Source organism: Dendropsophus ebraccatus, chromosome 12, assembly GCF_027789765.1.
Source record: "Dendropsophus ebraccatus isolate aDenEbr1 chromosome 12, aDenEbr1.pat, whole genome shotgun sequence".
NCBI classification, from domain to species: Eukaryota; Metazoa; Chordata; class Amphibia; order Anura; family Hylidae; genus Dendropsophus; species Dendropsophus ebraccatus.
This window is the reverse complement of record NC_091465.1, coordinates 2,564,958-2,589,142: the sequence shown is the minus strand read 5'-3', so window position 1 is coordinate 2,589,142 and position 24,185 is coordinate 2,564,958. Positions and strand designations below refer to the sequence as shown.

The 24,185-nt window shown below is 52.8% G+C and overlaps 2 protein-coding genes across 2 annotated transcripts in view; both read right to left on the bottom strand.

Annotated features, from left to right (window-relative positions):
* Positions 1–8,769: 8,769 nt before the first annotated feature.
* Positions 8,770–15,510, bottom strand: SMIM1 (small integral membrane protein 1 (Vel blood group)). Its single transcript, XM_069948369.1, has 3 exons — positions 15,343–15,510; positions 11,204–11,324; positions 8,770–9,072 (listed from the first exon to the last, which is right to left on the bottom strand). Exons 2-3 carry the CDS (start codon positions 11,308–11,310, stop codon positions 8,940–8,942), a joined length of 240 nt encoding a protein of 79 aa, XP_069804470.1. The 5' UTR covers positions 11,311–11,324; positions 15,343–15,510; the 3' UTR covers positions 8,770–8,939.
* Positions 15,511–20,712: 5,202 nt separating this feature from the next.
* The window catches only part of CCDC27 (coiled-coil domain containing 27), a 50,497-nt gene continuing 47,024 nt past the window's right edge, over positions 20,713–24,185 (bottom strand). The window contains exon 12 of the mRNA XM_069948358.1: positions 20,713–21,743. Within this exon, the coding sequence (XP_069804459.1) occupies positions 21,609–21,743 (135 nt within the window). The 3' untranslated portion in view covers positions 20,713–21,608. The remainder of the gene's footprint in view (positions 21,744–24,185) is intronic.

Genomic DNA, 24,185 nt, shown 5'->3' with positions numbered 1-24,185 from the left:
TCCGGAGATGGCGCCCCCTTCCTGTTACCGAGATACCTGACACAGTCCGGAGAGATGGCGCCCCCTTCCTGTTACCGAGATACCTGACACAGTTCAGAGATGGCGCCCCCTTCCTGTTACCGAGATACCGGACACAGTTCAGAGATGGCGCCCCCTTCCTGTTACCGAGATACCTGACACAGTCCGGAGATGGCGCCCCCTTCCTGTTACCGAGATATGTGACACAGTCCGGAGATGGCGCCCCCTTCCTGTTACCGAGATACCGGACACAGTTCAGAGATGGCGCCCCCTTCCTGTTACCGAGATACCTGACACAGTCCGGAGATGGCGCCCCCTTCCTGTTACCGAGATACCGGACACAGTTCAGAGATATGTGACACAGTCTAGAGATGGCGCCCCCTTCCTGTTACCGAGATACCTGACACAGTCCGGAGATGGCGCCCCCTTCCTGTTACCGAGATACGTGACACAGTCCGGAGATGGCGCCCCCTTCCTGTTAGCGAGATACCTGACACAGTCCGGAGATGGCGCCCCCTTCCTGTTACCGAGATACCTGACACAGTCCGGAGATGGCGCCCCCTTCCTGTTACCGAGATATGTGACACAGTCCGGAGATGGCGCCCCCTTCCTGTTACCGAGATATGTGACACAGTCCGGAGATGGCGCCCCCTTCCTGTTACCGAGATATGTGACACAGTCCGGAGATGGCGCCCCCTTCCTGTTACCGAGATATGTGACACAGTCCGGAGATGGCGCCCCCTTCCGGTTACCGAGATACTGGATCCAGTTCAGAGATGGCGCCCCCTTCCTGTTACCGAGATATGTGACACAGTCCGGAGATGGCGCCCCCTTCCTGTTACCGAGATACCTGACACAGTCCGGAGATGGCGCCCCCTTCCTGTTACCGAGATACCTGACACAGTCCAGAGATGGCGCCCAGTGGCGGATTAAATGTACCCTGGGCCCCGGGCTGTTGGCCCCCCCCCCCCAAGGTCACAGCTGAACAGAGGTTGTCAGGAGAGGAGGGGGCTGATCCTATAGTAGAGGACACAGCAACACAGAGGATGTTAGGGGAGGAGGGTGCTGATCTTATAGCGGAGGTCACAGCAGCGAAGAGGATGTCAGGAGAGGAGGGTGCTGATCTTATAGGAGAGGTCCGTGCAGCACAGAGGATGTCAGGAGAGGAGGGTGCTGATCTATAGGAGAGGTCCGAGCAACACAGAGGATGTCAGGAGAGGAGGGTTCTGTTCTTACAGCTGAGGTCGCAGGGTCCCAGCAGCACAGAGGATGTCAGGAGAGGAGGGTGCTGATCTATAGGGAAGGTCACAGCAGCACAGAGGATGTCAGCTGGCCCCCTCTTCCCCCCTTATAGATGGTCCCCCTCTTCCCTCTTTCCCCCTTATAGATGGTCCCCCTCTTCCCCCCTTATAGATGGTCCCCCTCTCCCCCCTCCCTTATAGATGGTCCCCCTATGCCCCCCCTTATAGATGGTCCCCCTATGCCCCCCCTTATAGATGGTCCCCCTCTGCCCCCCTTATAGATGGTCCCCCTCTCCCCCCTCCCTTATAGATGGTCCCCCTATGCCCCCCCTTATAGATGGTCCCCCTCTGCCCGCATCAGAGAAGTCACAGCCACAGGTACACGGGGAGCTCTCTGATGCGTGTGCTGCCGGGGATAGGACGGGACACCCCCGGCAGCCGCACATCAGCCGGGGGACAGTACAGTGGCGGATTATAATGTGGGCGGCATGGCGTGGGCCCCCTCGGGCCCCGGGCGGCCGCCCAAATTATAATTCGCCACTTATGCCGCCCCCTTTCTGTTACTGAGATACGTGACACAGTTCGGAGATGGCGCCCCCTTCCTGTTACTGAGATACGCGACACATTTCACATTCATTTACTCGGACACTCTAGGCCACGCCTCATTAACGTGGACACACTAGGCCATGCCCCATTGATTTGGACACTCTAGGCCACGCCTCATTGACTCGCCTGCTGCAGGTTAAAAGATAATTTTTTACCCTAACCAAGGCACCAGGCGCATTTTAAAAGACAATCGGGAAATCGGTACTAACGGTTTGGGGGAAAGGACGGGGGGGGTTGGTGGATACAGTATCACTTCAATACATCTGCACGCGCTCACCCAACAGCCGAGCGTGCATGGATTCTCATTGAGGAGAAGGGAGAACACCGCTGCCAGACACCAGTAGCAGTTGTCATAACAAGACTGATCCTTCTCTCCCCATCAGCTGTGGGAATGGTCAGGAAGATGGTTGGACACATCTCATGCGTATAGACCGCTCTAAAGCGGAGCTGGCATGGATCCAAAGAGTTGCAGTATATGGAATGGCTGGAAGTCCCATAGACTTGCAATGCAATCCACTTTCAACGCAAGTCTATGGGTCTTCCTACACAGAGCTGCCGCGTGAACGGGGATCCTACCGCCACATCCCTTTAGCCGAGATCCTGGACAGAACAATGTCTAGAAGTAGCTCCATGAGTGAGGGAGTAAGATACATGATTATAGACTATGGAGGCTGACTGGTTAGCGCAGGAGCTGCCTGAGTTGGTGCAGGAGCTGCCTGGGTTGGCGCAGGAGCTGCCTTGGTTGGCGCAGGAGCTGCCTGGGTTGGCGCAGGAGCTGCCTGGGTTGGCGCAGGAGCTGCCTGGGTTGGCGCAGGAGCTCCCTGGGTTGGCGCAGGAGCTGCCTGGGTTGACGCAGGAGCTGTCTGGGGTGGCGCAGGAGCTGCCTGGGTTGACGCAGGAGCTGTCTGGGGTGGCGCAGGAGCTGCCTGGGTTGGCGCAGGAGATGCCTGGGTTGGCGCAGGAGATGCCTCGGTTGGCGCAGGAGATGCCTGGGTTGGCGCAGGAGCTGCCTCGGTTGACGCAGGAGCTGTCTGGGGTGGTGCAGGAGCTGCCTGGGTTGGCGCAGGAGCTGCCTGGGTTGGCGCAGGAGCTGTCTGGGTTGGCGCAGGAGCTGCCTGGGTTGACGCAGGAGCTGTCTGGGGTGGTGCAGGAGCTGCCTGGGTTGGCGCAGGAGCTGCCTGGGTTGGCGCAGGAGATGCCTCGGTTGGCGCAGTAGATGCCTGGGTTGGCGCAGGAGCTGTCTGGGTTGGCGCAGGAGCTGCCTCGGTTGGCGCAGGAGCTGCCTCGGTTGGCATTGACACCATAAAGTCAACACAAAAATATTTGCAAAGGTTTTTTTTCTGTGCAATACAAAGTTGTAAAATTTCCTTTTAAGTGAAATTCCTTCGAGAAGCCTGAATCGTGTGACGTCTCTGATGGTTCCTCGCTGCCCGTCCCCAGCACCAGCGGGCTGCATTAATCATGATGAGTGCTTCCATGCGAGCCCGGGCAGAAAGAAGAGAAAGGAGCTTGAGTTTCCCGCTGACGTCACCAGGACTATAAAGTGAATAGAGGTTTTGTGTAATGATCGCACAATGAGGAGCGGCTCAGGTTCACACTGTGTTTGCCGTTCCCTGGAGAAGTGAAGAACTTTTATTTACGAGCTGCTAAACGGCGAGATGCTGCCGCAAAGGAAGAAGAAACCGAAAAGTGAAGGGACTTCTGGGAGATGTGGTGCACACTATGGAAAAGCTTCCTATCCTGCAACTCGTTTCCATAAAATATCCGGCTGTAGACCCCATGAGGGGAGGAAGATGGCCAACTATGAGGGGACCTCCTCCAACCCGACTCTAAGGGGTCCATCAGGGACAGGGAGGACCCCCAAGAGGAATGCTGTGACCCAAGGACAGTTCTTACCTCCCATCCTGTCACTGAGGACAGACAGCTGCTTATCCAGGTCATCCGCTCTTGTATTGGATGATGCCATATCTAAAGGAGCTGTGGATGGAGACGGCTGGAGGTCAGGAACATCTTCAAGGAACCCAGGGAAAGAAAACCTAGAACTGTCAGGTCAAGGTGAGGCGCTGACTCCACTCTCCTCTCCAGGTTGTGTTGTTAGTCTGACCCCCGATCAGTGGGAACACCAAGGTCTTGATGACTTGTGTAGACCACCGGTGAAAAAGGCTGAGACCCCCGACCTCTATGGATCATGTCTCCTGGCCCTTGCTTCCAGAAGCCGTGGTGGAAAAGACTCCAAAGCCCAACAGGTGCCCGACAACCTGAGGAGGATGGTTGGCAAGTCACCGAGATGGAGCAGGACCACCAGGAGGGGTCTCTCAGCCTGGAGGGGCTCTGAGGAACTTACCGGAGGCAAGAAAGGTGGAGAGAAGCGCTCTTCTGGAGACTCGGCCTTTGGGACTGACACCTGGAGCGAAAACGCAGAGGTGGACATAGAGCTGGGGTTGGAGATGAGTGCGGTTGAGATGGACTACTACACCCAGCAGAGGATCATGAACTGGATCTTACAAGTCAACGCTGCCTTATTCTCTCCTCAGCCCTCCGAGAACCTGAAATGTTCCCTCACCGAGCAGGACACCTCCATTAAGATTGTGTATGTTGGAGACTGATGGGTAATCATCGCTCCATGGGCTGCCGTCGAGACCTGCTGAGAGTTGTACTTCCCTTATTCTGGAGTGTCACAGAGTGGAGATGGTGTAAGATGGTGGACTAAACATGTGACTTATGTGACCCCCAAATTCCACCATCATACTAGTGATTGTCTCTTCCCATGGATTTGTTCTTCTGTAAATAACATGGCCTTGTATATATTGTGGTCATATGTCTGTATATATATAGGGGGGTGTATATACTGTATCCTGTAAGGGTAGATTAGGCTGCTGGAGATTAGGCCACTCCAGGACCATAAAATACTTCTTATGGAGTTGCTTCTTAGTTGTCCCGGCTGGGGGTTTCCTCCTTAGTTGTCCCGGCTGGGGGTTTCCTCCTTAGTTGTCCCGGCTGGGGGTTTCCTTCTTAGTTGTCCCGGCTGTGGGTTTCCTCCTTAGTTGTCCCATCTGTGTGTTTCCTCCTTAGTTGTCCCGGCTGTGTGTCTCCTCCTTAGTTGTCCCGGTTGTGGGTCTCCTCCTTAGTTGTCCCGGCTGTGGGTTTACTCCTTAGTTGTCCCGGCTGGGGGTCTCCTCCTTAGTTGTCCCGGCTGTGGGTTTACTCCTTAGTTGTCCCGGCTGTGTGTTCCCTCCTTAGTTGTCCCGGCTGTGTGTTCCCTCCTTAGTTGTCCCGGCTGTGTGTCTCCTCCTTTGTTGTCCCGGCTGTGTGTTTCGGGTCATTGTCAGTCAGAAGACCCAGACCTGTAGCCCATCCCAGCCTTGTGCAGGTCTACAGTGTTGTCCCTGGTGTCCTTAGACAGCTCTTTGGTCTTGGCCATGGTGGAGAGACTGGAGTGGGATGAGTGTGAGGACAGGTGATTATTATACAGGTAACAAGATGACACAGATGCAGGTAATCCAGGTAATGAGGGCGAGGGAGGAGGAGCTTCTTATAGAGAAATAACAGCTCTGTGAGCGGCAGAATTCCTGCTGGTTGGTCGGTGACCAAATCCTTATTTCATGTAATAAAATGGTGAATAATTCACTATAAATCCTAGAATGTGATTATCTGGAAAGTTCTATAATCTGTGCCTCACAGGTGACGTTATCCCCAGTGGCGTAGCTACAATGAAGGCAGGGAAGGCGACTGCTATGGGGCCCCTGCAGAAAGGGGGCCCGAGGAAGCCTGCCCTGCCTTCATGGTAGGTACCCCGCTCCCCCAGGGGTCCAGAGAGGAAGAGGGACCCCCACTGCACTGTTCAGCCCCCTCACTGTAGTGCCGGGTGAGCGGGCTGAACAGAGGAGCAGGACCTGCCAGACGGCACAGGAGAGGGATGAAGGACCTTTGGGTCACATGACCCAAAAGTCCTGAATACTTCTATGTGAAGATCAGCCCGGACTACAGGAGGAGGAGGGGGAAGCCTGGGAGCTGTAGGTGCTGTGTACGTGTGTCAGTGAGTGTATATATGTATCTGTGTGTGTCAGTGAGTGTATATATATGTATCTGTGTATGTGTGTCAGTGAGTGTATATATGTATCTGTGTGTGTCAGTGTGTGTATATATGTATCTGTGTGTGTCAGTGTGTGTATATATGTATCTGTGTGTGTCAGTGAGTGTATATATGTATCTGTGTGTCAGTGTGTGTATATATGTATCTGTGTCAGTGTGTGTGTATATATATATATATATATATATATATATATATATATATCTGTGTATATATTTATATGTCAGTGTGTGTATATATGTATCTGTGTGTGTCAGTGTGTGTATATATGTATCTGTGTGTGTCAGTGAGTGTATATATGTATCTGTGTGTCAGTGTGTGTATATATGTATCTGTGTCAGTGTGTGTATATATATATATATATATATATATATATATCTGTGTATATATTTATATGTCAGTGTGTGTATATATGTATCTGTGTATATATTTATATGTCAGTGAGTGTATATATGTATCTGTGTATGTGTGTCAGTGAGTGTATATATGTATCTGTGTATATATTTATATGTCAGTGTGTGTATATATGTATCTGTGTATATATTTATATGTCAGTGAGTGTATATATGTATCTGTGTATGTGTGTCAGTGAGTGTATATATGTATCTGTGTATATATTTATATGTCAGTGAGTGTATATATGTATCTGTGTATGTGTGTCAGTGAGTGTATATATGTATCTGTGTATATATTTATATGTCAGTGTGTGTATATATGTATCTGTGTATATATTTATATGTCAATATGTGTATGTATCTGTGGCTATATATATGTGTGTGTATGTCAGCAGTGTCCGTAGCACTGGTGTATATATGTGTGTTTGTGTATGTCAGTAGTGTCTCAAGTGATTGACAGGTTTGCTCCCAAAGATGTTCTGCAGCAGCTTCTATTAATGTTGGGCTCTAATAAAAGAACCCACCACTAATATCTGCTGCATTTTCTTTTATTTCTGGTTGAGTATTTCTTATTACACTGAGATGATTTCCCTGTGTACAGTCTATTCATGGTGTATACATCAGCACTAGTGTAATCACAGCGTATATATGTGTGTATGTCAGTGGCGGATCTGTATATATGTTAATGGTGCCTCTGTGTGTGTATATGTGCGTCATTGTCTGTGTTTGGCAGGGCGGGGGGCGTACAGGATTCATGGGGCCCCATAGGTATACAGCAGTGTATTATATACTTATTATCCTCCTGTATGAGTGTGTATATATCCCCATTCTGTGTAGGTATACAGCAGTGTATTATATACTTATTATCCTCCTGTATGAGTGTGTATATATCTCTCCATTCTGTGTAGGTATACAGCGGTGTATTATATACTTATTATCCTCCTGTATGAGTGTATATATCTCTTAAGGCCGGGCAGCCATGTTACAGGTGAGTGATAGATATTATATCGGTCACGTTTCACCTTCAGTTCGCAGTTTCTCGTGTTTGGAGAAGAAGTTTCCCACAATTATCAGATATTTCTGTGAAATAAAATAACTTTATTGATCTTTGAGCCTAAACAATGTGACATAGAAAACAAAAGGACGGGATTGATGAAGGAAAAACGGGATCTGACGCGGCGGACGATTCTAACAATATAAAGTGATTCAGTGACGTCATCGCCCTCTAGTGTACAAAGCGAGAATAGCAGCACTCCGACCTTATCTACAGCAAATACTATGGGGGACATCATCATTAGTGGGGGGCTATGTGTCCAGTGTGGGGGACAGTGTCTGCACCATCATTAGTGGGGGGCTATGTGTCCAGTGTGGGGGACAGTGTCTGCACCATCATTAGTGGGGGGCTATGTGTCCAGTGTGGGGGGACAGTGTCTGCACCATCATTAGTGGGGGGCTATGTGTCCAGTGTGGGGGGACAGTGTCTGCACCATCATTAGTGGGGGGCTATGTGTCCAGTGTGGGGGGACAGTGTCTGCACCCTCATTAGTGGGGGGAGGGGGGGCTACGCTACGGCCGCTGATTGGCAAAGCTGCCTCGAGACATCACGTCTCATGCGGCAGCTCTGACCAGGAAGTGGCGTCAGGACAGGAGTACCGGGCGGCGCGATCCGAACACCGGCACTGGAACGGGGGAGGTAAGTGACCTCCGGCTTTAATTTCCACCCCCTCCCCCGTGATCCTCAAAAATACCCCCCGGCCCGGAGTACCCCTTTAAAGGGGTCATCCAGAATTTTTACCTTTGACAACCCCTTTAAGTGTTTCCATTCGACAGTGAGATACGGACACGGATTATACAGACATTGTATGGCGCTTTATTGTACAACACTTAAAGGGGTTCCCAGGATGGAAACTCCCGGACGAGGGGCGTATACAGCACAGTATGGAGATCGTTTTAATCCCTGAAAATCCCTTAAAGCACAAATAGAAGTATCGGGGCCGCTCTTCCTCTCCAGACCTGACCCCGGTGTATATCGCCATACAGCATCTTCAAACTGTGCCGCTACCCACCGCGTCCCAGTGATAAATCTTATAGAACAGTCTGGAGATTATATATATATATATATACACACACACATACAGCTACATTACTATGGTTACACCCTGAATACCTCCTGGATGAGGAGTGCGATATCTTTTCCCCACAGACAGAGGGCGACACAGTACAGGGCAGATACCAGAGTGCGGGGCAGATATCACAGTGCGGGGCAAATACCGCAGTACAGGAGAGATACCAGAGTGCAGGGCAGATATCACAGTGCGGGGCAGATACCAGAGTACAGGGCAGATATCACAGTGCGGGGCAGATATCGCAGTACAGGAGAGATACCAGAGTGCAGGGCAGATATCACAGTGCGGGGCAGATACCAGAGTACAGGGCAGATATCACAGTGCGGGGCAGATATCACAGTGCGGGGCAGATATCACAGTGCGGGGCAGATACCACTGGCCAGGGCAGATATCACAGTACAGGAGAGATACCAGAGTGCGGGGCAGATACCACGGACACCATCCTCCGCTGGTGACCGCCACTCTACGCTTTCTTGCATTTGTGCACATAATAACCAGTGACGTATCCGATGATGAAGATGATCCAGAAGAGGGCGAGTCCGGCCACCACCTTCATAGCGATCCCGATCCTCCCGGTGCACAGGAGCACGTGGACTCTGGGGAAACAAACGATATTAAAGGATATTATATACAGCAATGGCGTTATAAGACCCAAGGGGGTGGTTAGTGGTGTGTAGTCCCTGGGGGCAGATACTGATGTGTATTTGTATATACGCTCTTATGTATTGCACAGTGGAAGCTAACAAAGGGTTACTGTTTTATGTGTACCATGTTCTTTTGCTGACCTATAGGAGATGCTCTTCTAGCCTATCACTCTTCTTCTTTCTCTTGCACACATTCCACCATTGGTGGGAGGAGGAGTAGCATCAGTTCTACTCAGATTCTCGTGGGAGAAGGTCACAGAGAGCAGACATCCTTGCTGTAGCCAAGCCAGGGCCTGACTCTGCCAGGACCCTTGTCCGGGACAAGTCAGTTCAGACAGTGTGTTTAGAGAGTCAATTCGAAGATACATGTGTATGCAGATGCAACTAGAGACACTCCACTCTTTTAGTATTCCTACTATACCTACCATGCAGTGCTAGACACTACAGAGGGAGAAGAATCTGGGAACATCCTAGCCCATGCCGTGAACCAGTCTAACAAGTGCAGGGCAGTATCCTGATATACAAGTGGAACTAGCCTGGATAGGACAAAGCTACCAGAGGGTCTATGTATCCTATATTGCAGTGCAGATAACTGGGACACCCCCGGGAGCTTAGCTTCACCCAGGTAACTACGGCTGGGGCTTGTATCACCCTATTAGGACGAGTCCCTCGACACTGTAGGCTACTCTACTTTTTTTTTTTTTTTTTACTCCACAAGCACCACTACAACTACCTCTACTCTACTCCTTCAAGCACCTCCTCAGCACAAGTCAGTTCAAGCACTGAAGTCTGTGTAAAGATTTATTGATTTGCTGCAAAACTGTGTAGTATTATCCAGAGATTCTAAAGTAAAGCTGTTATATTTTTATATCACTGGGACTCAGTCATCCTTCCTCTGCACCAGCACCTATACACACAGCACCGCACACCTTGGGTTATTTTTACCCTTTCTGTGGGTGGTGGTACCAATAGTCCGGATGGGTCAGTTGCCACTCAGGACTACCATGACAAGAGCCAGAGGCACCCATCACAGCCCGGCAGGTTACCGACTATTGTGTACAGCCAGCCATACATCAAGCAGGTACCAAGACTATATCTGTGTGCTGGACTAGCACTGGCCTCACGACACTACCAGCACTGGCGAGTACTAAAGTACTAAGTACTAAGTACTGTAGACCCCCGGATAGTGACGTGTAAACCCCGGGGGCAGGATAGTGATGTGTAGACCCCGGGGGGCGGATAGTGACGTGTAGACCCCAGGGGGAGGATAGTGATGTGTAGACCCCGGGGGCTGGATAGTGATGTGTAGACCCCGGGGGCTGGATAGTGATGTGTAGTCCCCGGGGGCCGGATAGTGACGTGTAGACCCCAGGGGGAGGATAGTGACGTGTAGACCCCAGGAGACGGATAGTGATGTGTAGTCCCCGGGGGCCGGAGGGTGATGTGTAGTCCCCGGGGGGTGGATAGTGATGTGTAGTCCCCGGGGGCCGGAGGGTGATGTGTAGTCCCCGGGGGCCGGATAGTGATGTGTAGTCGCCGGGGGGCCGGATCGTGATGTGTAGTCCCTGGGGGGCCGGATCGTGATGTGTAGTCCCTGGGGGACGGATAGTGACGTGTAGAACTCAGGGAGGAAGGCTAGCCTGTCTGCTCGGATCCCACAAAGAGCTGTTGTAAAGCAAACTGCTAAAAAACATTCCTGATGTCTATGATACAAAGCAGTCAGAGCCCATGTGACCCCCCCCCCTATAGTGTCCACAATAGGCCTGGAGCATGGAGAGGTGGAGGAAGGGGCCTAATCTGATGGGTCACATTCCCAGGGGTGCATCACTTACCTAGGGGAGAGACAAGATGGCGGCGGGGGCAGTGTGATGGGCCATTCTGTGCTGGAGACCTTGGGTCCTGGAATCATGTGGAGGTTACGGTGACCCCGACCACCTACCTGACCACTATACACACCAAGCCCCCCCTTATGGCAGCTGATTATGCCCCGGGGGCCGCACTGCAGACATTGGTCAGGAATGGGGGACACGGCAAGGAGATCAAGAGACTCGTCGTCCAGATTAATGATGTCACCTGATCTCACCTCCTCCAGGTCGATACTTCTACGTTGGACGTGTTCACACTGACTTCATCTTGGTTTCTCTCATTCCACCGACTGTATTGGACGTCAGGAGTCTCCTGTGGCTGCATCTCCGAAACTGCAGCTGTAAGAGAAGATGGCGGCTATAGTGATGTCATACAGTGAGGGGTAAATAAAGATGGCGGCTATAGTGATGTCATACAGTGCGGTGTGATAGAAGATGGCGGCTATAGTGATGTCATACACTGAGGTGAGATAGAAGATGGCGGCTATAGTGATGTCATACACTGCGGTGAGATAGAAGATGGCGGCTATAGTGATGTCATACACTGCAGTGAGATAGAAGATGGCGGCTATAGTGATGTCATACACTGCAGTGAGATAGAAGATGGCGGCTATAGTGATGTCATACACTGCAGTGAGATAGAAGATGGAGGCTATAGTGATGTCATACACTGCGGTGAGATAGAAAATGGCGGCTATAGTGATGTCATACACTGAGGGGTAAGAGAAGATGGCGGCTATAGTGATGTCATACACTGCGGTGTGATAGAAGATGGCGGCTATAGTGATGTCATACACTGAGGTGAGATAGAAGATGGCGGCTATAGTGATGTCATACACTGAGGGGTAAGAGAAGATGGCGGCTATAGTGATGTCATACACTGAGGTGAGATAGAAGATGGCGGCTATAGTGATGTCATACACTGAGGGGTAAGAGAAGATGGCGGCTATAGTGATGTCATACACTGCGGTGTGATAGAAGATGGCGGCTATAGTGATGTCATACACTGAGGTGAGATAGAAGATGGCGGCTATAGTGATGTCATACACTGAGGGGTAAGAGAAGATGGCGGCTATAGTGATGTCATACACTGAGGGGTAAGAAAAGATGGCGGCTATAGTGATGTCATACACTGCGGTGAGATAGAAGATGGCGGCTATAGTGATGTCATACACTGAGGTGAGATAGAAGATGGCGGCTATAGTGATGTCATACACTGAGGTGAGATAGAAGATGGCGGTTATAGTGATGTCATACACTGAGGGGTAAGAGAAGATGGCGGCTATAGTGATGTCATACACTGCGGTGTGATAGAAGATGGCGGCTATAGTGATGTCATACACTGCGGTGTGATAGAAGATGGCGGCTATAGTGATGTCATACACTGCGGTGTGATAGAAGATGGTGGCTATAGTGATGTCATACACTGAGGGGTAAGAAAAGATGGCGGCTATAGTGATGTCATACACTGAGGGGTAAGGTAAGATGGCGGCTATAGTGATGTCATACACTAAGGGGTAAGAGAAGATGGCGGCTATAGTGATGTCATACACTGAGGGGTAAGGTAAGATGGCGGCTATAGTGATGTCATACACTGCAGTGAGATAGAAGATGGCGGCTATAGTGATGTCATACACTGAGGGGTAAGAGAAGATGCGGCTATAGTGATGTCATACACTGAGGGGTAAGAGAAGATGCGGCTATAGTGATGTCATACAGGGTAGTAATGTAGCGCGGTATATAGTGACACGTATGGCGGATTTCCTCGCGCTCCATATTGTTTCTCCTCCGCTCATTATATCCTGTATAGCTGGAACGTCGCTCCTTATAGACAAAACCGCAAACACAGGAGGCCAAGCATGGGGGTCCGACTCGCGGCCGATCACTGCGGTGCTAATGGCCGATCACAGTGGCTGTTGTGGCCGATTAATGCGGCTGTTGTGGCCAATGACTGCGGCTCTAATGGCCAATCACTGCGGCTCTAATGGCCGATCACAGTGGCTGTTGTGGCCGATTACTGCGGCTCACAGAATACATTGTTTTTGCAGCTGACCATTATCTTACGTGTGTGCAGAACCCTGGTGACGGCCGGTCCGGACCCTGCACTATGACGTTGTGTATCCATATGTTGGTGCTATCTGGCATCCAGGCCAGGATCCCCCATAGGAGCAGTGCGGATCCCCCATAGGAGCAGTGCGGATCCCCCATAGGAGCAGTGCGGATCCCCCATAGGAGCAGTGCAGATACCCCATAGGAGCAGTGCGGATCCCCCATAGGAGCAGTGCGGATCCCCCATAGGAGCAATGCGGATCCCCCATAGGAGCAGTGCGGATCCCCCATAAGAGCAGTGCGGATCCCCCATGGGAGCAGTGCGGATCCCCCATGGGAGCAGTGCGGATCCCCCATGGGAGCAGTGCGGATCCCCCATGGGAGCAGTGCGGATCCCCCATGGGAGAAGTGCAGGTACCCCATAGGAGCAGTGCGGATCCCCCATAGGAGCAGTGCGGATCCCCCATAGGAGCAGTGCGGATCCCCCATAGGAGCAGTGTGAAAACCCCATAGGAGAAGTGCAGATACCCCATAGGAGAAGTGCAGATACCCCTTAGGAGCAGTGCAGATACCCCATAGGAGCAGTGCTAATACCCCATAGGAGAAGTGCAGGTACCCCATAGGAGCAGTACGGATCCCCCATAGGAGCAGTGCGAAAACCCCATAGGAGAAGTGCAGATACCCCATAGGAGCAGTGCAGATACCCCATAGGAGAAGTGCAGATACCCCATAGGAGCAGTGCAGATACCCCATAGGAGCAGTGCGGATACCCCATAGGAGAAGTGCAGATACCCCATAGGAGCAGTGCAGATACCCCATAGGAGCAGTACGGATCTCCCATAGGAGCAGTGCAGATACCCCATAGGAGCAGAGCAGATACTCCATAGGAGCAGAGCAGATACCCCATAGGAGCAGTGCGGATACCCCATAGGAGAAGTGCAGATACCCCATAGGAGCAGAGCAGATACCCCATAGGAGCAGTACGGATCTCCCATAGGAGCAGTGCAGATACCCCATAGGAGCAGAGCAGATACTCCATAGGAGCAGAGCAGATACCCCATAGGAGCAGTGCGGATCCGCCATGGGAGCAGTGCAGATACCCCATAGGAGCAGTGCGGATCCCCCATAAGAGAAGTGCGGATCTCCCATAGGAGCAGTGCAGATACCCCATAGGAGCAGTGCGGATCCCCCATAAGAGCAGTGCGGATCCTCCATAGGAGCAGTACGGATACCCCATAGGAGCAGTGCGGATCCCCCATAGGAGCTTGTGCGGATCCCCCATAGGAGCTTGTGTGGATACCCCATAGGAGCAGTGCGGATCCACCATAGGAGAAGTGCAGGTACCCCATAGGAGCAGTGCAGATACCCCATAGGAGCAGTGCAGATACCCCATAAGAGCAGTGCGGATTCCCCATAGGAGCAGAGCAGATACCCAATAGGAGCAGTGCGGATCCCCCATAAGAGCAGTGCGGATCCCCCATAGGAGAAGTGCAGGTACCCCATAGGAGCAGAACGGATCCCCCATAGGAGCAGTGCAGATACCCCAAAGGAGCAGTGCAGATACCCCATAGGAGCAGTACGGATCCCCCATAGGAGAAGTGCAGATACCCAATAGGAGCAGTGCGGATCCCCCATAAGAGCAGTGAGGATCTACCATAGGAGCAGTGCGGATCCACCATAGGAGAAGTGCAGGTACCCCATAGGAGCAGTACGGATCCCCCATGGGAGCAGTGCGGATCCCCCATAGGAGCAGTGCGGATCCACCATAGGAGAAGTCCAGGTACCCCATAGGAGCAGTACGGATCCCCCATAGGAGCAGTACGGATCCCCCATAGGAGCAGTGTGGATACCCCATAGATGTTGGACCAACCTCACATGTGCACCACAGAATGTACTGATGAGGCCCTTCTTGTGAGGGTAAGAGTAAGGGGTCTCATGAGGGTAAGAAAGTATCAGAGCTCAGTCTATTGTTCTCCGCTATCAGCCTCTCTGGCCGGGTATGGACACTGACTGTAGTTTCCTCACAAGTGAAGAAAAACTTTCTTGGTGTTTCAGAATTCAGCGCTCCGTCCTTGTTCCCTGAAGTGATGACTCCCCCACGTCCCTCACCCCTATCTCCCCCATAACAGACCCCCGCTCCTCCTCGCACCACCCCTGTCAGGTATACACAGCCCGGGCTCGGGCTCCATGTATAGTATATACCGTATACTCTCTCTTCTTCCCGTTACACAGAACTTTTTAAGCTCCTTGCACATTAGAGCGAGACGCCTTCCCGGTGACATCTCTTATGTGACATCCAGTACCTCACCTGGGGTGTCTGCGGACAGCGGGGGTCTCAGCGGGCGAGGGCTGCGCCTCCTCTGTAATCTGGGTCACACACTGCGATGTCTGTGACGGCCTCCATGCAGCGCTCAGCTGACCGGCCACAGTTCCTTTCTGGACAGAATCCAAATTCTTCCTTTGAAAAAGTGTGTAAGAGTGTAAGTGTGCAAGCCAATGGGGAAGGAGGGGGTGTGTAAGGATGGGAAGATGCTGGGAGGAGGGGGAGGCCGAGGGGGAGGCTGAGGAGGAGAGGCCGGGGGAAGTTTACTGTGTGCCGAGGGATCATATATTATGTCTTACTTATAAAGCACCAACATATTCCACAGCACCGCACACTCAGCGCCGCCCTGGTGATCCAGGAGGTCGGAGCTCATACAAATACATATAAACAGGAGAAAGAGCAGGAATGTGACTGGAATTCACAGGGCCCCACAGGGACAAGAGAGGGGCCCCACAGCGACAGGAGAGGAGGCCCACAGGGACAGGAGAGGGGCCCCATAGCAACAGGAGAGGAGGCCCACAGGGACAGGAGAGGGGCCCCATAGCAACAGGAGGAGGTCCACAGGGACAGGAGAGGGGCCCCACAGCAACAGGAGAGGAGGCCAACAGCGACAGGAGAGGGGCCCCATAGCAACAGGAGAGGAGGCCCACAGCGACAGGAGAGGGGCCCCATAGCAACAGGAGAGGAGGCCCACAGCGACAGGAGAGGAGCCCCATAGCAACAAGAGAGGAGGCCCACAGGGACAGGAGAGGGGCCCCATAGCAACAGGAAAGGAGGCCCACAGGGACAGGAGGGGGGCCCCATAGCAACAAGAGAGAAAGCCCACAGGGACAGGAGAGGGGCCCCATAGCAACAGGAAAGGAGGCCCACAGGGACAGGAGGGGGGTCCCATAGCAACAGGCCCAAAGAGACAGGAGAGGGGCCCCATAGCAACAGGAGAGGAGGCCCACAGCGACAGGAGAGGAGGCCCATAGCAACAAGAGAGGAGGCCCACAGGGACAGGAGAGGGGCCCCATAGCAACAAGAGAGGAGGCCCACAGGGACAGGAGAGGGGCCCCATAGCAACAAGAGAGGAGGCCCACAGGGACAGGAGAGGGGCCCCATAGCAACAAGAGAGGAGGCCCACAGGGACAGGAGAGGGGCCCCATAGCAACAGGAGGAGGCCCACAGGGACAGGAGAGGGGCCCCATAGCAACAGGAGAGGAGGCCCACAGGGACAGGAGAGGGGCCCCATAGCAACAAGAGAGGAGGCCCACAGCGACAGGAGAGGGGCCCCATAGCAACAAGAGAGGAGGCCCACAGGGACAGGAGAGGGGCCCCATAGCAACAGGAAAGGAGGCCCACAGGGACAGGAGGGGGGCCCCATAGCAACAAGAGAGGAGGCCCACAGGGACAGGAGAGGGGCCCCATAGCAACAAGAGAGGAAGCCCACAGGGACAGGAGAGGGGCCCCATAGAAACAGGAGGAGGCCCACAGGGACAGGAGAGGGGCCCCATAGCAACAGGAGAGGAGGCCCACAGCGACAGGAGAGGGGTCCCATAGCAACAGGAGGAGGCCCACAGGGACAGGAGAGGGGCCCCATAGCAACAAGAGAGAAGGCCCACAGGGACAGGAGAGGGGCCCCATAGCAACAGGAAAGGAGGCCCACAGGGACAGGAGAGGGGGCCCATAGCAACAGGCCCAAAGAGACAGGAGAGAGGCCCCATAGCAACAGGAGAGGAGGCCCACAGCGACAGGAGAGGGGCACTATAGCGACAGAAGAGGGGCCCCATAGCAACAAGAGAGGAGGCCCACAGGGACAGGAGAGGGGCCCCATAGCAACAAGAGAGGAGGCCCACAGCGTCGCAAGATGGGCCCCATAGCGGCCTGTAGAATGATCACTGACCGCATGGATCACATCACTCTGTATCTGAGGACCCACACACATCTACAAAAACTTATCACATAAAAAAAGTACAAACTTCCAGCACCTGTGTGGCCCCTGACCTCTGGGCCCCAGAACAGCTGCTATAGTATAGTATATGAGTCTGAATAAGAGTGACAGGTGCAGCGAGAGAGAGGATCTGGTCATGTGAGGAACACGAAAAACAAATAAAGCTAAAAATACCAAATGCCAAAATAAAAAATAAAGACATGTGCAGCGGGGTCCTGACAGCCACGCGCAGCGGGGTCCTGACAGCCACGCGCAGCGGGGTCCTGACAGCCACGTGCAGCGGGGTCCTGACAGCCACGTGCAGCGGGGTCCTGACAGCCATGTGCAGCGGGGTCCTGACAGCCATGTGCAGCGGGGTCCTGACAGCCATGCGCAGCGGGGTCCTGACAGCCATGCCCAGCAGGGTCCTGACAGCCACGTGCAGCAGGGTCATGACAGCCACGTGCAGCGGGGTCCTGACAGCCACGTGCAGCGGGGTCCTGACAGCCATGCCCAGCAGGGTCCTGACAGCCATGCCCAGCAGGGTCCTGACAGCCACGCCCAGCGGGGTCCTGACAGCCACGCCCAGCGGGGTCCTAACAGCCATGCCCAGCGGGGTCCTGACAGCCATGTGCAGCGGGGTCCTGACAGCCGTTTATCACTTCGCTCACACATCACAAGGACATCAGTCTGGGCAACCGCTCAAAAAAGATTCAGCAGAGTCTTTATGATCAGGAAAAAGTATTATCCGCAAGGAGGTGTAACTCATAGGGGAGGGCAGATAGTGGCGCTGTAGTAGCTGCAGATGTTGATCCCTTCCTTACTATCCCTTCTCTAGACCATCTGATAAGAGAACGTCCAATCCTCGGAGGGAGCAGCATCAGATAGGTGGTCGGTACCTTTTCCTGAGCACCAAGACTGACTGACCGAGGATTCTTTATGGCTCAGTATAATGTATGGGATCCTATCCACATAGTCGTCTACATCTACCACATGTGGGTGCAGCAAGTCGGCTCAGTACACAGCGACAGCAGCCACATCACTCATCTATCATCTGTTCCTGTTCACCTGGGCCACATAAATAGTCCTGATGGATTTGTATAGGTGATCATTGCTTATACGGGAAACAACCACATGCGGGGGACGACCACATAAGGGGACTAACCACACGCGGGGAACGACCACATACGGAGAACAACCAAATACGGGGAACAACCAAATACGGGGAATAACCACATACGGGGAATAACCACATACGGGGACTAATCACATCTGGGGAACAACCACATAAGGGGACTTACCACATAAGGGGAATGACCACATAAGGGGAACGACCACATACGGGGAACAACCAAATACGGGGAATAACCACATACGGGGACTAATCACATCTGGGGAACAACCACTTCCGGGAAACAACCACATACAGGTAACAACCACATAAGGGGAGCAACCACATACGGGGAACGACCACATAAGGGGAATGACCACATAAGGGGAATGACCACATACGGGAAGTAACCACATACAGGAAATAACCACATACAGGGTCCTTTTACTAAGTATAATGATTAAACCCCCCAGTGGCGTCCAGCTTATCCTGTAACTGATGACCTCAGCTCCTCCGCGCCTTCATGTAAGATTAACAGCTTTCAGATGACTGCAGCAATAAGAAGTGTGAGATAAGGCGGAGGATGGCGGTGGCCATGGCTGATAGCGTGCAGCAGAGAGCAAAGCAACACTTCCCAAGACATGCTGCCTGTAAGGCGGGAGCCTTTGTGATACTACAACTCCCAGCGTGTACCGGATAATGTGTGTCTGGATACATTAAGGACCAGACAGCAGATATATGGTCCGTCTTACCCGATGCCGGTCACAGCAGCTTTTCATGGGTTGTCACCATGTTCCTCTATGAAGTAATCCCTGTGTGGTCTCCGGCATGGCGCCAGCTCCTCACACTTATCCCCTCTTACACTTCACTATAATTATAAATTAGACCAAAATTTTAATTTCCACAATTTAAAAAAAATCCCAGCACTGCGGCCACCACATCTGTACAATTGGTGGGGGTCCCAGATGTCGAACTGTTCTTGGGGGTTCCCTAAACCCGGCCTCTCATGGATGGCTTAGAGGGATGTCTTAGGGTGGGTTCACACTGAGGAATAGGCAAGGAATTTGAAGAGGAATCCGCTCTTAATTCCTCCTGTAAAATATGAACAGAGCAAGGTCCTATTGTGTTCAGTGGAATCTCCACTCTGCTGTTCACACTCCAGAATTTTTGAGCCGAATTTTCTTCCGCAGATTTGCTTTCCACCCAAAGGGCTCACACGGAGGCGGGTGGTCCGGAGGTTTCTCCACTTTCTCTGTGCCGTAATTAAGTGCTCCTCCCACACTGTAATTAACCGTTTATTAATCTTTGGCAATAAGAGATAAAATGATCAGAAATTTCCCCAACGATCTGAAGAACATAAAAGGAGCAAAGATCCCAATTATACCTGATTATACAGCAAATAAATTATAGGAGCCCTTTATTCCGGATTAAGAAAAGGACGAGATGATAAAAATCTAAAGGGACAACAGTGAGCAGGATCCACAAGGCTCATCCTGTCCTGGATTAGAGAAACATGGAAGCTTTCCTCCACAAACAGCACCACCCCCATCCATGGGTTGTGTCTGGTACTGCAGCTCATATCTGATGTGAATGGGGTTAAACTGTAATACCACATACAACCTGTGGACAGGGGTGGAGCTGGTTCACACAAGCAGAGAGAGTCTGGGAGTCAAGCCACCCTCTGTCCTGCAGGGGATGGGGAGGAGCGGCTCTTCTGTCCTGCAAGGGATGGGGAGGAGGTAAGGAGCGGCTCTTCTGTCCCGCAGGGGGTGGGGAGGAGGTAAGGAGCGGCTCTTCTGTCCTGCAGGGGATGGGGAGGAGGTGAGGAGCGGCTCTTCTGTCCCGCAGGGGGTGGGGAGGAGGTAAGGAGCGGCTCTTCTGTCCTGCAGGGGGTGGGGAGGAGGTAAGGAGCGGCTCTTCTGTCCTGCAGGGGGTGGGGAGGAGGTAAGGAGCGGCTCTTCTGTCCTGCAGGGGATGGGGAGGAGGTAAGGAGCGGCTCTTCTGTCCCGCAGGGGGTGGGGAGGAGGTAAGGAGCGGCTCTTCTGTCCCGCAGGGGGTGGGGAGGAGGTAAGGAGCGGCTCTTCTGTCCTGCAGGGGATGGGGAGGAGGTGAGGAGCGGCTCTTCTGTCCTGCGGGGGATGGGGAGGAGGTGAGGAGCGGCTCTTCTGTCCTACGGGGGATGGGGAGGAGGTGAGGAGCGGCTCTTCTGTCCTGCAGGGGGTGGGGAGGAGGTAAGGAGCGGCTCTTCTGTCCCGCAGGGGGTGGGGAGGAGGTGAGGAGCGGCTCTTCTGTCCTGCAGGGGGTGGGGAGGAGGTGAGAAGCGGCTCTTCTGTCCTGCGGGGGATGGGGAGGAGGTGAGGAGCGGCTCTTCTGTCCTACGGGGGATGGGGAGGAGGTGAGGAGCGGCTCTTCTGTCCCGCAGGGGATGGGGAGGAGGTGAGGAGCGGCTCTTCTGTCCTGCAGGGGATGGGGAGGAGGTGAGGAGCGGCTCTTCTGTTCCGCAGGGGATGGGAAGGAGGTGAGGAGCAGCTCTTCTGTTCCGCAGGGGATGGGGAGGAGGTGAGGAGCGGCTCTTCTGTCCTGCAGGGGATGGGGAGGAGGTGAGGAGCGGCTCTTCTGTCCTGCAGGGGATGGGGATGAGGTGAGGAGCGGCTCTTCTGTCCTGCGGGGGATGGGGAGGAGGTAAGGAGCGGCTCTTCTGTCCTACAGTGGGTGGGGAGGAGGTAAGGAGCTGCCCTTCTGTCCTGCGGGGGATGGGGAGGAGGTAAGGAGCTGCCCTTCTGTCCTGCGGGGGATGGGGAGGAGGTGAGGAGCTGCCCTTCTGTCCTGCGGGGGATGGGGAGGAGGTGAGGAGCGGCTCTTCTGTCCTACAGGGGATGGGGAGGAGGTAAGGAGCGGCTCTTCTGTCCTGCAGTGGGTGGGGAGGAGGTAAGGAGCTGCCCTTCTGTCCTGCGGGGGATGGGGAGGAGGTGAGGAGCTGCCCTTCTGTCCTGCGGGGGATGGGGAGGAGGTGAGGAGCGGCTCTTCTGTCCTGCAGGGGATGGGGAGGAGCGGCCCTTCTGTGCTGGTATGGCGGCTGTGATGGCATAAACCAGAGAGTCCCCTCTCTGTATGAATCCCTGGTATAAATCATGTTGTACAGGTTTATTAGTCGTGGCCCTATTATGGTTTTATTGGAGAAAATGGGCCCATGTGTCACATGACCATAGTCTTCAGGCAGCATCCCTTTCATGAAGCTTTCTTCCTAGGAGTAGATGACGTCTGCTTGACAGCAGGAGAGGAGTCTGATAGGTGAAGCGGAGGAACCTTCACCCCTTTCTGCTTCAGCTGCTGGTGAAAATCCGAACGCTCGGTGATTATTTTCTACAAAAAAATGAAAGAAAAGATGGAAATAATGGAAATTCCATCGATCTATAACCTCCATTATTACCCAGGAACACAACCCCATGTGCGGAATGTGATCTATTGTACAGGACCATAATATTCAGAGATGGGTGAAGAGGCCTATTGTGCACTGATTAGTTCAGTGAGACTCTTTTGAGGTAAGGAACACTACCCAGACCCCCCCAATGCCCGTGCAGACTGTGTGTCTCAATAATGTAAGCTCCCTATAGCTGGACTGCTGCCCATGTCTGCTAAACAACTGAGATCCCCCGAGGTCGGATCTGCGGCCCATGTCTCCTAAACACCTGGGATCTCCTGAGGTCAGTTCAGCGGCCTATGTCTGCTAAACACCTGGGATCTCCTGAGGTCAGTTCAGCGGCCTATGTCTGCTAAACACCTGGGATCTCCTGAGGTCAGTTCAGCGGCCCATGTCTCCTAAACACCTGGGATCTCCTGAGGTCAGTTCAGCGGCCCATGTCTGCTAAACACCTGGGATCTCCTGAGGTCAGTTCAGCGGCCCATGTCTCCTAAACACCTGGGATCTCCTGAGGACGGTTCTGCTGCCCACATCTCCTAAACACCTGGGATCTCCTGAGGACGGTTCTGCTGCCCACATCTCCTAAACACCTGGGATCTCCTGAGGTCAGTTCAGCGGCCCATGTCTCCTAAACACCTGGGATCTCCTGAGGACGGTTCTGCTGCCCACATCTCCTAAACACCTGGGATCTCTTGAGGACAGTTCTTCTGTCACCAGGTGAGTGTTCAGCTTCTTGTGTCTCCGTCTGCTGCTGCACTGACTGAAGAACAGCGATCTCTCACATTCCTGGTTGTCACCTCTCCAGAGACGGCTGTCAGCAGCTTTATATTAGTGATGGTCGCAAGTGTACGGCAGTCTCGGTGAGAGCATGTATCATGTACCATGTATCTGTTGTGAGCTATTAGAGCTCTGGGATCATATCAATGTCCACTAGGCATAGAGACAGACCGGGCTTCGGTGCTAAACGGTCCTTCCGTATGTTTATTTAGGCACAACAGGTACAGGTGCAGCAAAACAGGTTCAAAACAAACCTAAACAAAGCAACTCCTGCTGGTCTGAGCGCTTCCCATACAGTGGTAGTTTACCTCACTATCACCTTAGCTGTATGGCAGACACTGGCTTCCCCCAGCGTGTAGCTTCTCTAGCCCAAAAGCAAAGTCCGGAGTAGCCCTGGTCAGCTGACTAGCTGACCCTATAAGGGCCAGGTCAAAAACCCGGCATGGAACATGTGGAGTAGGCACCCACCCAACACATTACCTCCCCCCAGTAAGAGCCGTCCCGGATCTTGTGTTGCAGACATACTACCTAATGTAGCTGACCCACCTTTCTAATGGCTCTTACTTCACCAAGGCCCATTACCTTGGTGACATGTATTGGCACCTCTCCAGGTATATGTGAAGAACCTTGCTGGTATATACACATCATCACAGACTTTCTTACACTATATACTCTACCAACCTCTAATCCTATGATGTGTATGAAGCGGCAGAGCTCCTCCACAAATAATCTGCTACAGGAGACGGTACAGGTTTTTAGAACCCTCTATACTGCCGGTGACAGCGGGATCCCTCTTATTTCCAGCCGGTTTGGGAGCTCTCCGATCCCGCTGCTTACATGTGGCTTACATGCTGGAACCGGATTAGAGGATAGTTCAAACATTTTGTGGTCAGCTCCCGGCTCCTCGCACTCTCACGTACAGCAACTGGTTCACATCGACATCTGTTAACAGTGGAAGATCCAGTAGAAACCTTTGCTTTTTCTGGATTTTGTCACATGACCTCGAGCTTCAATCTGACATACGATTTTCATATCTAATTTCCATTTGTTTTGTAAGTAGAAATAAAATGACTTCCGGTTCCGGTGACTTCCGGTTCTGGCGTCCGCTTGTAGACAGCAGGACCAAAGAGCTCTGTAACGGGCTAGAATTCCTGGGATCCCGCTGTCACTTACCGGCAGTTTAGAGGGTTCTACTACCCTGTACCGTCTCCTGTAGCCCTCCAGAGGTGAATGGAGAAGTCTTCTTCTCAGTCCTGGACCCAGATCTCCATCGCTGCCAAGAAAGAGAGAGTGCCCACAAGACAAGATGGCGGCAGAGCGCGCTGTCTTACAGTGTGTGCTGCAACCGTCACCTCAGGAAATTTTTCTGCGTCACAGGGGAATTGCCTTCCTCTTTCTTCATGGCCTCAGGGACAGGAGAGCTTTTTGTCAATCCAGATCAGCCCATCTCTTACAAATTACTTGCAGTCGAAGTTGCCAAGTTCATGGCCCGAGATCTTAGGGCTACCTTCCAATCTACCATGACTGCAGCTCTCACCCAGATTCCTACTGAAATCTCTCAGCACTCTTAAAACCGCTGACCTGGAGGAAGGAGTTGGGGTACTTCA